Source organism: Eptesicus fuscus, chromosome 20 (genome assembly GCF_027574615.1).
Source record: "Eptesicus fuscus isolate TK198812 chromosome 20, DD_ASM_mEF_20220401, whole genome shotgun sequence".
In the NCBI taxonomy this organism is placed as follows: domain Eukaryota; kingdom Metazoa; phylum Chordata; class Mammalia; order Chiroptera; family Vespertilionidae; genus Eptesicus; species Eptesicus fuscus.
The window spans coordinates 26,484,417-26,502,142 of record NC_072492.1 but is presented as its reverse complement, the minus strand read 5'-3'; the positions used below and the strand labels follow the sequence as shown (position 1 = coordinate 26,502,142).

Sequence of the window (17,726 nt, the reverse complement as noted above, 5' to 3'; positions counted from 1 at the left end):
CCTCACCGGTGGGCTCCACCCTGGATCCCAACCGGGAGCAGCGGGGGTTCCCCATGAGGGCACTCCGAGGGGACCAGCAATGCTTCCTCTCCGGCTTGTGGTGGAGATGGCTAAGTGTCCCCTCCGGCCCATCCCGCTCTTCTTCCACAGGCCCGAGCCCTGTTTCTGGCTGGGTGTGCAGCTACCTGGAACACAGACATTTCTGCCGTTCCCTTGTAGCTAGAACTGGCCGTGTGACTAAGGTCTGACTGCGGGATCGAAGCAGAGTGTCACGCGTGACTTCTAAAAAGTATTATTAAAGGGAAGCGGTGTGCTCTTCTGGGGGGAACATGTAATGACTGGAGTCAAGCAGCCTTCTTATGAGATGGAGTCTCATGTTGAAGAAGAGAGAAGAAGACAGGAGAAGCCAAGACCTAATACTATGAAGCTTCTTTCACACGGGAGAGAGAAACAATTCTTATTTTGTTGAGGCCATTATCATTTTGTGTTTTCTTACTTACTTTTGAATTTTCTTCCTTAAAACGGATTCAGTGTCTAAGGGTGTCATCTCTCTGCCTGGGGTACACCCTCTTCCCCTCTTCACTTAGCTAACCCTTTGAACTTTGCAAGACCCAGTTCACCTTCTCTAGGCATCCCTGACGGCTCCCAGGCAGGACCGCAGCCAACTCTGTGCCCTCGCAGCAGCGACAGGTTCCCTCTTGAGCTGAGCAGCTGTCCCAGGGTGCTCAGTGGTCTGACCCTGACTCACTCCCTCGGCTGGACTGTGTCCAGAAGGAGCGAGTTTTATTCACGTCCAATAATTGGTACGTGACCCAGTGTCTGATGATCAGTAAATGAAGAGGGAAGGAGGGGAGCGGTGGGGTGGGTGTGAGGGTGGGCAAGCAGTCCCAGCAGCTCCCTGGCTTCGCCCTGAATTCCTGTTTACTAGGTGTACCAGTTAATAATGTGGATTTTCCCAATAGATGGAGTTACACATATGTTGATATATATGCGATTTGATATGTATGCTATTCTGTTGTATTGCTCCTTCAGATGACCACTTGTTCCGATCGATGGCACACGCACTTTCTGAGCAGCACTTCAAAACGTACGAAGAAGTGGAAAACTGGGTCTCTGAATGGTCTGCCTCAAAACAAGAAGAGTTCTATTGGGACGGTATCCACAAATTACCTGAAAGATGGGGGAAATGTGTAGCTAGCGATGGACGTTACTTTGAATAAAGCACTTTTGATGTTTCTCTTGAAATTATCGTGTTTTCTTTGATTACAAAATCCACATTATTACGGTTAATTATTAACCGGCTAAAAATGTGGATTACCTATTAACCAGTTAATACTGTGGATTTCCTATTAACCAGTTAATAATGCGGATTACCTATTAACCGATTAAAAATGCGGATTAATCACTAACCGGTTAATAGTGTGGATTAACTATTAACAGGTTAATAGTGTGGATTAACTATTAACCGGTTAATAATGAGGATTAACTATTAACCGATTAATAATGCAGATTAATCATTAACCAGTTAATAGTGCAGATTAACTATTAACTGGTCAATAATGCAGATTTTGTAATCAAAGAAAACACGATAATTTCAAGAGAAACATCAAAAGTGCTTTATTCAAAGTAATGTCCATCGCTAGCTACACATTTCCCCCATCTTTCAGGTAATTTGTGGATACCGTCCCAATAGAACTTTTCTTGTTTTGAGGCAGACCATTCAGAGACCCAGTTTTCCACTTCTTCGTACGTTTTGAAGTGCTGCTCAGAAAGTGCATGTGCCATCGATCGGAACAAGTGGTCATCTGAAGGAGCAATACAACAACATAGCATACATATTGAATCGCATATATATCAACATATGTGTAACTCCATCTATTGAAAAACTCCGCATTATTAACCGGTACACCTAGTGTTCTCTTCACTGAGAAGCAGACCCACCAGCAGGCACCTCCATGGGGTGACGAGGAAGGAAAACCACGCCGGACAGTGACACGGCAGCAACATCAGTGCCCGTTTCTAACCTTTCCATTGGAGAGCATTTACTAATTTACAAGGCACGTTCACCTGTACACATCATCCTGTCTAAGTGTAACCACCTCACTAACTGGGCACTATTATTATGCCCAGGGCTTAGCTAAGTCACCTGCTCAAGGTGACGTGGTCACAGTGTGCCTAAGTGGGGCCCGAAAACAAGGTCTTCTAGCTGCATGCCCAGGACCACAGGTGCCTCCTGCAGCCTGCGCCGTGCAGGGGAGCTAGGAAAGCAAGCGGCGTGCAGGCCGCATGTAGGCCGGTGTGCACACGCACGTGCATGAGCTCACACAGACCTGGTGTGCAGATGTGAAGGGCTCAGATGTCTCACTGGCGTTCCCGCTCGAGGGCAGGAGTGGTGGCAGAGGAAGAGGCGTGGGGCGAACCGTGCAGCTGGCATGCAGATGCTGCCTCTGCTCAAGGACAGGACCACCTTGAGCAAGTGCAGGGACACGAGAAAGCGGGGGGCTGGGGACAGGCGGCAGCCAGGGGGAGGCTATGCTTTCAGAAACCGCACTGGGCTGTCACTGGCCCCGGTCACTCAGTGCGGTCACCTTCCCGGGAGCGAGAACAGGACACTGTCAGGCTAAGAGACAGCAGCACACAGCATGTCCGTGGCAAACAATTTATTTTTCTAGCTCAGTTGTTTATGGGTGGTGGTGGTGGGACACGTCATTAGGGAGAAGCACGGATGAGCCATTTACAGGGATGAAGAAAATTCACAATGGCTAAAATGTTGGGGAGGCAAGCATATTAGGGCAAGTTCACCAAAGCAAAACAATCCGTACATAGCAGAACAAAATAAAGGGGGAAAAGCCATGGAGCTTAAACAAAAATGAGCACTCACGAAAAAGCCAGCGGGAAAAGAAAGGAAACGGACCAGTTATTCCATCAAGCATCTTTAATGAGGTGCGCAGAGCCGCACGCTGGGTCTCGGGGACACTGACATTCAAACACAGATCTGCTCACATCCAACGCACCCAACGGAAGCGCACGGGCCACTTCCCACAAACTGTGAGTGTGGACCAAGGGGCGACTCTTGAGGGTCCAACTGAGCTGTACCTGATTAATCCAAGAGAGTGGGGGGTTTCAAATGGGGAGCAGGGGGGTCAGGATCATGGGAAAAGATAGCCCTTCTGGGGGTGACCATCAGGGGTGCCGCCTGTTCAGGACGGACCCTCTGAGTCCTGTCCACACCTTCCCCGGTGGGCCGGCAGGGCAGGGGGCGAGGGTGGGGTGTGGGGAAGGAGGGCCCGGTGTGGATCGGTGCCCACAGTGCCGGAGATGTGGCAGCCCCCAGGGGGCGCCACTGGCCCTTCTGGAAGACTGGTTGCTAATTATCATGGCAGCAGCCACTGAAGGACGGGGCCCCAAAGACAGGCAACCAGAACCTGCGAATACAGTTTTTCTTCCAGATTCAGTTTCTCACATTAGTATTCATGGAACCCTGTGTGTGTGTGTGTTCACTTTTAGTGTGTCCACATAGGACAGAGGTGCCCCAAGGCACCCATCGCCCACCCCCGTGGCCCACCAGCACTTCAAAGCTCACCCCATGAAATGCCCAATGAGCCTGTTTGGTCATTATTTAAAGTAATTCGATGCCTTCTACCTGGACTCCCAGGCCTCCCCCTCTTCACCACCCCCCCCTTCCCCAGGAAGCTCTACACAGTTTGTGAGAAGTTCCCTCTGGCCGGTTACATTCCGGGGGAGGCGGCAGGTGGGGTAGGTGGGGAGGACGTTCACGGTGCGTACAGGAAGCAAAATGGGAAGGGACTGGAGAATAAAATTATGTTTAAAAACCTGTGTGAAGCAATGAGGACACGAGTCTTTTCCATGAATTAAACGAGCAAAAGAGCAATCATTCAGACAGGCAGCTAGGAGAGCTGAGTGGGCACTGACAGCAGCTGGGCGGGCCCGGCGGGACTGGGTCCTCTCTCTAGCATTGGTAGCAAACCCCAATTTGTTATGCCTCTCTTAAGAGCTAGTTGATAAAAATTATGTCTTGTGAAATCGGCAAATAGTCTGCAAAGTGAAATAAGAACAGAAGTTAACAGATTAAACTAAGAGTCCAGAGGGGGAAAGGAGGGAAAACAGGGAGCCACTGACCGGGGTCATAATTCGAGCCCACATATTGATCCGAGGAGCTGGGGCGGGGCTGGGGCGGGCGGGGCATATGGGGGACACCTGGGCCTGGGAGGAAGGGGCCGGTTGCGCAGTGGCCGGCCGCCATCACCCCATCTTCCTAGAAAAAAACTACTCCCTACTCTAATAATTACCCAAAGGCATCGAGCCCTCTTTATCAGAGCATCTTACCATTTTCATAGAATCTAAAGGTGGGCAGAGGCAGGCATTGCTTAACACCTACTGTGCGCCCCAGGAAAGTTGGCACAGGTGAAGTGGGGCTCCACTGAGAGGGATGCTGGCACCCACAGATGAAATGGGTATTCATAGAAAGAGCCAATTCGGGTGAAAAGGAGGACCCCGGGAAAGGTTAGACTGTAGGTTCCTCAAAGGGATACGTGTTGTTGTTTTTTTTAAAAAATATATTTTTATTGATTTCAGAGAAGAAGGGAGAGGAGACATAGAAACATCAATGATGAGAGGGAATCATTGATGGGCTGCCTCCTGTATGCCCCACAATGGGGATCGAGCCCACAACCTGGGCACGTGCCCTTGACCAGAATCGAACCCGGGACCCTCTATCCATTGAGCCAAACCAGCTGGGGCAAGGAATACGTGGTTTCGAGTGGAAGCACACAGGTAAGAACCTTAGGGGTGCTCCAGACCTGGGTGTCTTCCGTTTCTGTCCGTTAGCTACCTCCAATTGTCCCACTAGGAGGGAGTCAGAGGGGCGGGGGGTGGGGGTGGGGTGTGTGTGCAGGATCCACGCGCATCGTGGGAGAGACTGGAGGTGGGAGGTGGGGGAGGTGGGCACAGTGAGCACGTGGAAGAGAGAGGCCACGAGGATGAAACAGCAGGACAGGTTGGTGGTGGCGGGACAGCTGTGCTGATATCCGACTCACAGGACCCAAGGCACGGGGAGGGGTCCACAGGCAGCCTGATGGGCAGGGAGCCCTCTAGGCCAGATCTACTAGAACATTCCTCACTGACACAAGGCAAGAGACAGATGTCAGGACATTGCCAAGCTTCCCTCACGGGGCCCTGCCTGCAGCCCAGGCTCTAGAGGGTCCAGTCTGGTTCTCAGGGAGACACCGCTCGTGAGGTCTCGCTGGGAAGTCCCAGGGACTCCCCAGGTGTGGGGAACCCTAGGCTGCTTGGGGAGGTGTTGGGAACAGACAGAGCCACCTCTCCACAGAGGCTCCTCCGGGCCGCAGGGGACGGACCCGAACCAGCCTGGCTCCTGGGTGGAGGGCTGTGAAGGGCGGGGTGCAGTCGCAGGGCCACCGCTTCGGGGCCCAAGGCCACGCCACACCCTGAACCTCTGAGAGCAGGCGGCCGCACTCTGGGGGCCCCTGATGGCCACTGGTGAGGACAAACAAGAGGCTTCGCGGGTGTAAGTGGGATGGGAATCTGAACAATTTGATGGCCGGGAAAGAACAGAACAGCCAAGTCTCATGGGTCAGCGAGCCTGTCTGGATGCTTTGATGTCTGGTTTCTGCCCCTTTCAAACCCATCTGATTGTTAAGCCGTGGGACCTGCTGACCATGATAAACAAATGGGCCCTGGGCATGGTCACTGCCCATTCCCTGGCCGTTCCCAGCCCCTGCTCCGTTCCCAAAGCCTTGGCTTATAGGATGGGCACCTGGGGGAGCCCCACCTCATTCTCCAGCCTCAGTTGGTTACTTGTGCATCTCCATCTGTTTAGGGCAGACCCAGGGATGCAGGTCCCTGAGACAGAGTTCTACCAGACATTTCCTGGGCTGGCTCTCAGAGACATGGGGCCCATGTTGTCACCCCCAAATCACCCCATGCTAGGATCCCCCAACTCTGTCCTCCTGGGCTGAGTGCTGTGCCAAGGGGGCAATGGCAGCCTGGTTGTGAAGGAGGTGGCTGCGCCAGGCGCACAGGGTGCTCTCAGGGAGCCAGGGGTGCGAGCCGGGTCTCTCCTTCCCTCTAGGAAGGGAGCAGGGGAGGGAAGGCTGCCTGAGATTGCCACCAGCTGTGGGGCTGAGCAGGCTGGAAAGGAATGGGGAACGGGGATGGTGGCACTCGGGGCTCCCCGAGGAGGACAGTGCACACGTGTGTGTGTGTGTGTGTGTGTGTGTGTGTGCGCACACGCGCGTGTGTGTAACGAGACCTCCCACCATAACACACTCTTCCTTTATGATCTTTCTGTTGTGAAGAAAATGTTCTGTATTCTGCACTGATGGTAGCCACCAGTCACATGTGACTGCTGAGCAACTGAAATTTTCATTTTACTTCATTTTAATTACTTTCAATCTAAATTTTAGTAGCCACAGTGGCAGTGGGATCATACTGGACAGAAGGACGCTAGAGAGCGAGCGGTGGGTAGCACGTAAGGCCCAGGCCCCCTGGACCCCCTGGCCCTGCCCCGGAGCAGGGCTCTACCTCACTGGGCCCTGGCGCCCCACCTGTAACCGAGGAAGTCTAATGGAGGCTCAGACCGAGCGGACTCCAGACCAGCGCCCGGCCCAGCCCCGGCTGCTCTGGGGGTGGTGTCTGTCATCCTGCTGGGAGCCCGCAGCCACCGAAGCGGCCGTCTGCCAGAGAAACTGCCCAGCCCCAGGGAAGGGGACACACTCATGGGGGACCCCCCCCCCAACTCCTCCATCTAGAACTTCTGCTCCGACACCTCCTCACCCTACAATCAGAAAGGTGCACAGACCTCAGTGACCATTCTGCACAAACTCATCCACAGGAGACAGAAGCGAGGTCCAGAGACGGAGCGACCTGCCCACGGCCATGCACAGCCTAGGGCTCTGTCTCCCATAAGGCACGGCTCTAAGGGTCCCAAAGGCCTCCCGACCTGTCCCCCCCCACACACCCCGAATCAAACGCTGGCCGAGCCCTGCACACACCCCACCTCGGTGGCTTCAGAACAGTCCTCTCGGGCTAGGTCACGTTCCTCCTGCATCTCAGCCGGAGGTTCCCGGCCTCCGATCTAGGCTGGGTGACCACCCAGGAGGGAAACTCCGCCTGAAGCCCAGCTCCCCACGGAGCCTCCTCCCCCAGCACAGAACCCAAGAAGACAAAACCTCCACTCCTGGGGTTCTCCAGAAACCCCACTGTGCTTGGTACACAGACACCCCAAGCACCCCCCGGCTCAGGGGAAAAGCCAAGTGCCAGAAAGTCTCCCTTCCTTTAGCACCGCTCCCCCACCCCTCCAGGATCATGCCTACCCTGCTGCCACCTGGGGTGGGGTCCCGGGCCTCCCAGCTACCAGGGGGCTGCAGCAGCCTGGACACATCACTGTGGGCTCGGCCTGGAGTCTCTGACACCCACACAGAGGGGAGGGAGAACCTAAACACTCTCCCAAGACCGACAGCAAACGCCAACCCCAACAGCACAGCCAGCATTCACCAGGACAGGAAGGCTCAGGACAGAGCTGGAGCGGGGAGGGTGGGAGACATGGACAGCAGGCAGGGCGAGAAAGAGGGGGAAAGAACACTGGCTGAGAGCTCAGTCCCCAGTGAGAGACTCTCTCAACAGGCATCCGACAAAGGAGGATGAGCAGGGGGAGGGCGCCTCCTCAGTCTCCCTTCCCCCTAAAAAGCTGCCACTCTCAGGCCCGTGGAAACTCCAGTCAGTCATAGCCTGAGCTGCCCCCGCCCCTGGGTGAAGTGGATTTGAAATCAGCACCCATAGGCCGCTACTTGAATGGATGGATGAGTTGTATTCTCTCTAGGGGTTCCCCTCCCCCCAAGTGCAGCCCACAGCCCAGGTTTCTAAAGCCCCCGGAGACAGACACTCACCTGGGAACTGATAGCCGTAGCTGGGAGCGAATCCGGGGTAGCCGCGGCCGTAGGTCGCCACAAAGTTGGGGTAGCCTTGAACACAGAGAAAGCAGTCCTGTTAGCACAGCCGCCTCGGTCTGGCGGGACCGCAGGGAGGGCGAGGGGACAGCCTGAGTGACTCCTCCACGGAATGACCGTCTCCCCTGAGGGTCTGTACCCTGGGCAGGTCACTTCTCTCCCCGGGCTGGGGCCGCTGCCGTCAGCCTGCTGGTAATTAACCCGCGTTTGGGCAGAGAGAGCCCCAAAGCCCACGGCTTTGTTGACCTGCAGAGTAAATGCCAGGCATTAGCACCAAACTCGGCCCGTGCCTGGCTCTGACATTTGGAGAGCTTAGCCTGAATGTACTTTACCTTAAAGCTATTGACACTGGGAGATTGAAGTCCTCCAAGGCAGCGGGCAGCGCCAGCCCAGACTCGGCCTGTGTCCTCAGGGCTCACAGGTTAGGGGGGAAACTCAGGGCTGACACTGGGCCTGACGAGCCATGTGGGTCCAGAGGAGGTGGGCCCCCAGGCCCACGTCCAAGCACACACACTCCACGAGGCACCAGAATATTCCCGAGAGAACAGTGAGGGGCTGGTTGTGTTCAGATGTGCACCACAAAGCTTCGCCCAAATCCGGAAGCCCGTGTCACATGTCTCGACAGGCATTTTGTAGCAACCATCTATTTTCCAGACATCTGACCCAGCAGGCAAGCTAGGGGGTGATGGGTGAACTGAGGGTGCATGCTGGGCATGGGGTGCAGATGAAAATCTGGGTGGTGGTGTGGCCTTCTCTTTCCTGCTATGAGATGTCACTCAGGACACTTCCCTCTACATCCCTGCCTCTTGGTCCAGCTACAGAGGAGGCTGGTGTAGCCTCCTGGACTGAACTTCCACCGGCCACAGGAGGCCCACGGTGCCCACCCTGCCAGGCTCACGTGGTCTCCTTCCACGTGGGGTTCTCACCCTACCACCTACCCTGCCACCTCCACCAGCCTGACTTTGGCTTTGACCTCTGAGATGGTTGTCTGTGGCTGTTTGTTGGCTGCCCATCACCTGGTGCCCCTTCTCTGTGAGTCTTGGAGAGAGGCCTCCCTCCCTTCATGGGAGCAGCAAAGGCCTTCCTCCTGCTCTGAGGCTGCCCAGACGAGACAGGCTGACCCGACTGCTGAGGAGCAGGACCCAAGCGAGACTCAGAGGGGCAGAGACGAGGGACAGGGACCAAGACGGGGCGGCCTTGAGTGGACACACACACACACAGGCTGCTTCTTGGGAACTTATTTCACGGCTGGCCAGCTCAATTCTCCTCTGAATTAATCACCTGCGATCAAATCAGATCTTTCAGCACTAGATTTCTTATACCATTATTTCAACAATATTGATAAACGGATTACATGCACGCAGCCAAGTCACTGCTGCCTGGGGCCTTTCCGCATGAAAAATGACTCATTTTCTCCTAACTCCTGTGCTGGGGGTCTTAAATATTTCAGTGCTAATCTGACAGCAAAACTGCAAGCCCATATGTCACCTTCGAGACTCCTCGGGTGGGTGTGGGTGTGGGGGGTGGACCGCCCAGTCCCTCCCTGACTCGGGTGGGCCACCAGAAGGATTCCGTTATATCCGCTTTCTTCCTGGCGTACTCGCAAGTCTTCAACAAGAAGGAGGAAAGGCATGGTCAAGTTCACATGGATTGGGGCCTTACCCCCATCTTCCTGGAGATGTCAATATTGTCTCCTGAACAACAAAGGTGAGAATTTGGCAGCTGCCAGAGTCGGGGGTGGGGGTGGGGGGAGGTCTGATCACCACCCCCCATCGCCGAACATCTTCTGGGTCAGGCAGATGAAATCATAAATTTATAATACAACATTTCTTCAATTTTCCTCTTCATTTACTGCTGTGCAGCCCAGCTCTGCTCCAGCGGCTCCCGGCCCCGGCCCACGGGGAAATGGACTGGCTGCATATCAATAGCACATTACGGCAGGCCCGTATGGCGGCTCCATCAGGCCACATTACGGGGAGGTGACCCAGCCACCACTTCCATTAGCAGCCGGGCCCCTCCTGCACTGGCTGCTGCGCAATTTATTTGCTCCAGTACTCTGGACGCCTGATCAATCCCACAGTAATTATCTCTTGTCACTAAAGAAAAACCAAGCCTTCTGCCTGGATGGCCACCTTTCTCACAGAAAGGCTTTCCACTCGGGAAAAAGAAACTCAGAAGTCTACAGTAGAATCTGAGTTTGCCGGCCAGCTCAGTTTCGTGGCCCCTCTGGGGGAGGCGGCAGAGCTCTCCCAAGTGTGGTTCTAGGGCTTGGCTCCACCCTCAGATGTCTGTGTGCCAGCGGGCACACGGCTGGGCCTCTCCCGGCTCCGTTACTCAGCTCCTCAGAGGCACGGAGAGTTGCTCCCACTGGGCCCTCGACTTGAGAGAGACAAGAGACAAGGGACTGTGGATGTGTGGCCCCTGCTGTGGGGGTGCAGGGCACTGCCCGGGGTATCACACTGGCCATGGGATCTGCACACAAATACAACTCCAAGTGCCAAGAACAGATCACAGGCAAAAGGTCTGCAAGGTGCCCAGCCCCAGAATTATCCAGAATCACGGAGCTCCCCCAGACCTGTGCTGTCCAATTTAAATTTAATGTAAATGATATAAAACAAAAACTTCAGTTCTTCGACAAGAGAGCCACATCGTCGGTGCTCAACGGCCACCTGGGCGGCACAGATCTGGCACCTCCCACGTCACGGGACGTTCCAGTGGACTGTGTGGCTCTAAAGGAACACGAGGGGCTGGATTCCGTGTTTCCTCTGTTTACCAGGAAACAGCTGAACAAGCGGAGACCTCATGGTTATTTTTGGGAAAGACAAATCCCAGGAGAAATTACAAGGAGTCTAGTCATGCGGCCATAAGTTCCAGCCCATCCCCACTTGGGCTGTGAGTGGATGCCAGCTGGTTACAGCGCCTTGTCCTTCTCCACTTCAGAGGTGCTTCACGTCGGGGAACGCTGGGTCAGGGTTTCACAGGGGCTTCCCAGCACGACTTGGACGAGAAGGCCTCTGGCTTCCTTCATCTGGGCAACTGGCTCTCCACTTGGGCCTGCAGGGTGAGGCTTTTCAAGGCTTCAGCAACGAGGAGTTTTTTCCGGCCCTGGTAATGAGCCTGTTAGAGCGTGTGCCTGGCTAGGCCAGGAGAGGGCAAGGCAGTAGGATGATGTGGCGGAGAAGGCCAAGAGGAATCAACTGTATCAACAATAATTACTTTTTTTTTTTTTTTTTTGCTTTATTAAGTCCACTTCCATTGAGGAAAACCAGAGAGTCTGGTGCATGGAGCTGGTAACCGTGGGCACCTCTTTGCTGCTGCAAGTGGAACATAGACTGAGTGCTGCACGGAGACCTTTGCTAAGGGCCTCAGTTGATTTGCGTTTTGTCTGGCTCAGAGGCAGGGAGACCTGACCCCTCCTCTTCTCTCCTGCGTTCTTTTTAAGGAATTCCCACTGGGCCGATTATTCTATGATTCTGTCAAAGGCTGTGAAAGCTAAAACCCAAACAGCTGTAGGCTCCCCCCAAGGACGTCTGCAGCCACATCAAGAGAGACTGAGAAAGAATAACTGGAACTATACGCTCATCAGCCTTCCTGTGATGAGGCCTCCCCGCCGACGGAGAAGTCTTAGGGACAGTTAAAAGTTCGTCCCGCAGTGTCCTGGTCATTTGCCGACCAGTGTGTCTGCTCTCACCAGACGTCAGCTCCCTGGGATCAGGCTTCATTCTCTACGGCTGTCCCAGCATCCAGAACGGGCTTGGCACTTAGCAGGCCCTCAGTAAATATTTGTTGAATGAATGGATTTAAAAACTTTAATGGTTTATAGTCTCACTTCTAAGAAGCCCTATCAGTGCCTTTTCTGCCCTTTCAACAAAAATGTTTAAGTCACTGAAACCTCATCTTATTCCATTCATCAATACATTTTAAAAAATGTTCTGCGTGAGCTGAGATCGTTAGCCAAATTGTTGTTGGTGGCGATGGTGGTGGTTCCAGGACTGCCATGAAGGCCTTGCACACCAGGAAGGGGGGCCCAGGGGACTGATGGGACCCACGGAAGGGTTAGACTTCTCCCAAAGCCACCACTTCAGAGGGAAGGAGCAAGTGCTTCAGTCACAGCACAGAAGGCACCCTCCTCACCCAGAGCCCAGGATGCCAAGCTGTGCCAATGGGCAGAATGGAGGACACTTCTGGCAGGGGCACTGGAGAAGCCTTGGGGGAGACTCGGGCCTGGCCAGGGAGGCAACAGGCCAACCAGACTGTGACATTGTCAGTCTGTCCCCAGGTCCTGGCTGATCCACCCCTTCTGCCGGACCTCGGGCTGAGCTGGTTCCTGGCTGGGGACCCAATCCCAGAGCCACTCGGCCACTCCCTCCACCCCCCATGTCAGGGAACGCTGCATTCCAAGGCTGGTCCTTCGGTCTGGATGGCCCTTGGTTTACTCATTCTTCTCGTTCCACCTAAAATGTCACCTCCACAGGGAAGTGTTCCCTGATTCCTCAGACTGGTTCTATTCCCCTTTACTTTCTCTGAAAGCACCCTGTCACTTTCTCTATTATGACAGACTAGAGGCCTGGTGCATGGATTAGTGCTCCGGTGGGGTCCCTCGGCCTGGCTTGCAGGGATTGGGCGGAAGTCAAAGGACCTCACCGGGGCACGATCAGGCCGGGAAGGAACCTCGGAAGGACTCCAGGGCGAGTCTGGCCCATCTCCCCCACTCCCGATAGGCTGGAACCCCAGCAGCAAGCTAACCTACGGGTCGGAGTATCTACCCCCTGGTGGTCAGTGCGCGTCATAGTGACTGGTCGAACAGTCGAACGGTTGGACACTTAGCATGTTAGGCTTTTATTATATAGGATTAGGTTTCTGGGTGACTGGCTGTTAAATATGGTCTCTCTCACTAGACCGCAACTCCATGAGGTCAGGGACATGTCTGTCTCCCAGCGCTAGCCCAGGGCTGGGTGCACAGTAGGCATTCAACAAGGCCCTCCTGCTGTGGCTCCCATTATGGGTGCCCTCTGTTTAGGGATTAAGCTTGGGTGTCTATGGAGACGTGGACCCTGAGCCCTTTGCTCTTTTGGCAACTGACACGAGTAAACTGGCTTCGCTCCACACCTCTGCTTCTCCTGCAAAAACCCCAGGCCATTCTTCACACGGGTGAAGGGCATGGAGTTAGACTCAGAAAGGCGGGGCAGGACCCTGAAAAAGCTTCCCATGTCATGCCCGAAGGCCTTTATACAGACTCCAAAAGCCAGCAGGTGGAAATGAACTGAACTCATTAAGCTTTTAAAAGACTTAAGCCATTCAGAGTTTCTTTTGGTATGCAACACAGAGTAAAGATCAAATAAAAATTGTTATTTAAAATAAGAGCCAGACAAGTGCCTTGCAGTCAAGCAGGAAATAATTCTCACTAATTTCTTTTTTTAAAAATATATTTTTATTGATTTCAGAGAAGGAGAGGAAGAGAGAGACAGAAACATCAACGATGAGAGGGAATCATTGATTGGCTGCCTCCTGCAGGTTGGACCGAACCTGCAACCCAGGCATGTGCCCCCGACCGGAATCGAACCTGGGACCCTTTGGTCTGCAGGCCGACGCTCTATCCACTGAGCCAAACCAGTTTCGGCCTCACTGATTTCTTTAAAAATCTTATAATAATTACACTCTTACGTAGAAATATATTTAGTTCTGGTTCTTTAACTTTTTCCATTAACAAATGCATTCCTCTATACCACACTATTTTAATTACTGCAGTTTTGTGCTATGTTCGTATACTCCATCAAACTAGTCTTTTCTCATGTCTCCTTTTAACAGATTTTCTCATTTATTCTTAGTGTTTCTTCTTCCAGATACGTTTTAGAATCATTTCCCCAGTTTTTAAAGACTTACAATGGGATTTTTCTTTGACACCATTAAACCTAAAAATACTAATTTGAGAATAAACATCCCAGTTGTTTTCCATATCCTCATGGCATCTCTCTCCATTTTAAATTCCTCAGAATAACTTTACCTGCCCTCGTCATTTCCTCAGAAAAATTATTTTCAAGAATTTACGAGACCCAGGAAACTATTACAAATGTAAAACTAAGCCAGGAATGATTTGAACAGCAGCAAATCTGAAAATACATAAAGAGCTTATCAAACAATGTAGAGGAGGGACTCTTGGCCAAACCAAATGAAAACCCATTAAAACTAGGCAGATCATGTGCCTAAATGGGATTTTAGCATAACTACCATTTATCCCATTTAATTAATATTTTCCCGACACACAATAACTTGCACTAAAATACCGTTCTCTTGCCTTGAAATTTCTAATTATTGCTGCAACCCACACCATTATGCTACTCCACGGCTTTCTCCATCTTTCATGCCATTTAAGCAGCAAGATTTTCAATTATCTACGCAGGACGGACAGAGATACCTTTAAGGAAGGGGCATAATATGCAACTCAATTTCTCTAAAAGCCAGGGGAGATCATTTTTTGCCAGGACAAACACACTTGTCTTTCATTATTTTTTTTTCCCCACATAAAGAATAAAACAGGCTATTTAAAACATCCATTAAAATGCAAATTTTGATATCCCAAGAGAAAAATGTTAATCATTTAAATAGGCAGGATTTTCGCCCACCCTCACCACTTCCCACCTCTCTCAAGTTTCAGAAGATGTAGCCTCAGCCCACACAAGTTCAGCCAGCCAAGGAGTCCTTAGGTCCTTACAAACTCCCAGTTAGGAGAGAGGGCTGGGACAGAGGGAGGGAGTGACTTTTCCTCCCTTTGAAGGAAGGGGTGGAAAGAAAGAAAATATCTAGTCCCTCCTATAAGCCAGGCATGAGACAAGATGATCATCCATCCATCCATTCCTCCCTCCATCCTTTCCTTCCCTCCCTCCCTCCTTCCATCTCTCCATCCATCCCTCCCTTCCTCCATCTCTCCATCCATCCATCCCTACCTCCCTCCAATCACCCATCCCTTCATCTCTCCCTCCCTCCCTCCTTGTCTTCCTCCATTCACCCATCTCTCCCTCCCTTCATCCTTCCATTCCTCCCTCCATCCTTCCATCCATCTATCCCTCCCTCCATCCATCTCTATCTCTGCTCATTTAATAGTCACAATTGCCTTGCAAGGGGGATTGTCATTCTCATCTACAGACAAGGAAACTGAGGCCCAGACAGGTAAACAGCTTGCCCAGCTGGTAGGTGGGTGCAGGCTTCCAAAGCCCCCAGCCCATGGTGACCCTGCAGGGTCCCCAAGTCCCATCCAGACTCACCCAGCATCCCCATGCCAAGCATGAACGCGTCCATGGTGTAAGGCAGTCCCCGGGCCCGGCCTCTTGTCCCAGGTGGGAACATGACTTCTTTCGGCTGAGCTTTCTTACATTCTACCTGTTAAACAGAAAGGCGAACAAATGAGATGCAAATGAATTCCACGTAAATGTCAAATGCAGAGCTGATCTGGTTACGAGCTGGGTTATTTTTAGCCTTGCTCCTTACTCACTGTAAAAATAGCCGTGCAGAGTAAATGGCCTGCAAAATAAATATTTAAGAAAACACACCATTTGCGCAAATCCTGCTTCAGAAAAACCTACAAGGATGAAATTGGGTTTGGAAGGGCAGCGCGGACGTAAGCTTAAGATACACACGCGTGGGTTGGGAGCTCAGAGTGTGCAGAAGGCATGAGAAGCAAGGAGGCACTCAGGGCTGTTTGTGGTGTCTGAGAACAGTAACAACCCTGCATGATTGGATGGACCTTTACATGTTTACAAAGTCCTCGTGGGTTCCTTTCAGTCAGTGACTCTTCACACCGGGCCATCTGACTCCACCTCTCATTAAACAGAGAGGCCAGTTAGTCTTAGTTCCATTTCACAGATGAGAAAACGGAGCGTCAGAAGACTTGTGTCACCGGCTGTAAACCGTATCCTGGCAGGGGCAGGCCTGAAGGATGGATCGCTATAAAACTATCCCCGGCACACTCCCGAGGGAAGAAATAAAATTAAACGCTGATTCTGCCCATCTGGATTACAGGTTTCTCATTTTGCACCACATCTTCAAGGGGTTGATAATCATGTCTGTTTCCTTCCGCCTCCAATATTTCATAATCCTATTTTGCTCACACATCCAGAAGTTACTTACTCAACAACATATATCTATATCTACCCATCTCTATGTCTACCTATATAAATAACATATAATGCAAACCCCAGGAAACAAGTGAAACTGTTGCTGCTGAAGTTCCTACAATATTTTCCTAGGGTTCCTTAGGCCCTTACTCAGCATTACTTGCTCTTAGTTTACAGATAAATGGAACAGGCACTGTTAGCCAGTGATCAGTCCCACTGCTGATGAAGATGGGATGTCGTAGGGTGAGGCAGAGATCCTGAAACTGCCCATACCATCAAGGGTACGCATATCCGAAAACCCACCAAGCATCTGAAGGAAGTCACCAGACAGAAGCAATGTGTGCCATCCGTCGTTACAATGGTGGGGGGTTGGTAGGCGTGCCCAGGCCAAAGAGAGGGGCTGGGCGCAGGGTCACTGGCGCAGAAAGAGTGCTGAATTTTTGCTGCATGTACTTAAGAATGCAGAAAGCAACGCCGAGCTTAAGGCTTTAGACGTAGACTCTCTGGTCACTGAGCACATCCAGGTGAACAAAGCTCCCAAGATGCAGTGCAGAACTTACAGAGCTCATGGGCGGATTAACCCTTACGTGAGCTCTCCCTGCCCCAGTGAGATGATCCATATTGAAAAGAGCAGATTGTTCCTAAAACGGAAGAGGAGGTTGCACAGAAGAAAAAGATATCCCAGAGGAACTGAGGAATCAAAAACTTATGACCCGGAAGTAAATTCAGCATAAAATAAGTGCTAATAAAAGTTAAAAAAAGAAAGAGCCCGGCTAGTGTAGCTCAGTGATTGAGTATCGACCTATGAGCCAGGAAGTCCTGGTTCCATTCCAGGTCAGGGCACATGCCTGGGTGGGGGGCTCGATCCCCAGTGGGGGGTGCCCAGGAGGCAGCCGATCAATGATTCTCTCTCATCACTGATGTTTCTATCCTTCTCTCCCTCTCCCTTCCTCTCTCTGAAATGAAAGAAAGAAAGAAAGAAAGAAAGAAAGAAAGAAAGAAAGAAATCAGAATTGGGTGTATCAGATTTCTCCCCTAAACCTAGTGTGACAATTTGCTCCTGGACTCCAGGTCCCACCACCCCCAGGACTCAGAAGCAGGCTGAGAAACCTCATTTGCAAGAGCCTGCCCGAGCAGGGTGTGCTCTGCGGAGGCAGACAGATAATTACCTGACGATAACACCAGGATCCGGAATAATACCGCTAACCAGCTCACTTCCTAATAGCCCTATCGGTGACAATCTACTGCATTGTCTTATGAAAACCCGCTGCCTGTTCCTAGGCAACCTGATCAACGAAAATTTCAGGTTTATACAATTTTCATTTAGGGAACATAAAGGTTAACTGACTGTAATGGGAATATTTTAAACAAACCCACCTACTCTTCATCTCTCTGAGAAGGGCTGGCAGCTCTGTTTAATTCTGCTGTCTCCGCTGGTGTTGTTTTGGGCAGCGCCAACTGCGTGGGTTCTGTCAACCACTGTTGTGCCAACCACGGGCACTCCCTGAGGCCAGGGGATGTGGCATGCCTACTCTCTCAGGGACCCCGGCACCTCCCGGGCACTTGAGTGACAGGGAGAGGCGGCAGTCGCACCAGGGAGCCTGCCTGGCCTGCACTGAAGGCTTCT

The 17,726-nt window shown here is 52.1% G+C and overlaps 1 protein-coding gene across 5 annotated transcripts in view; it reads right to left on the bottom strand.

Annotated features, from left to right (window-relative positions):
• MSI2 (musashi RNA binding protein 2) overlaps positions 1–17,726 on the bottom strand; it is a 367,561-nt gene that overhangs the window by 30,904 nt on the left and 318,931 nt on the right. For 2 of the 5 annotated variants that reach the window (XM_008147738.3, XM_054709062.1), the window contains 3 exons: positions 15,251–15,365; positions 7,929–8,003; positions 3,705–4,056 (listed from right to left, as the gene is read on the bottom strand). In XM_008147738.3, coding sequence (XP_008145960.2) covers positions 4,016–4,056; positions 7,929–8,003; positions 15,251–15,365 — 231 coding nt within the window. In that variant the 3' untranslated portion in view covers positions 3,705–4,015. Of the gene's footprint in view, positions 1–2,704; positions 3,097–3,704; positions 4,057–7,928; positions 8,004–15,250; positions 15,366–17,726 lie in introns of those variants that run through there. The other 3 variants (XM_028154770.2, XM_008147737.3, XR_008554705.1) reach the window with 2 other exon arrangements.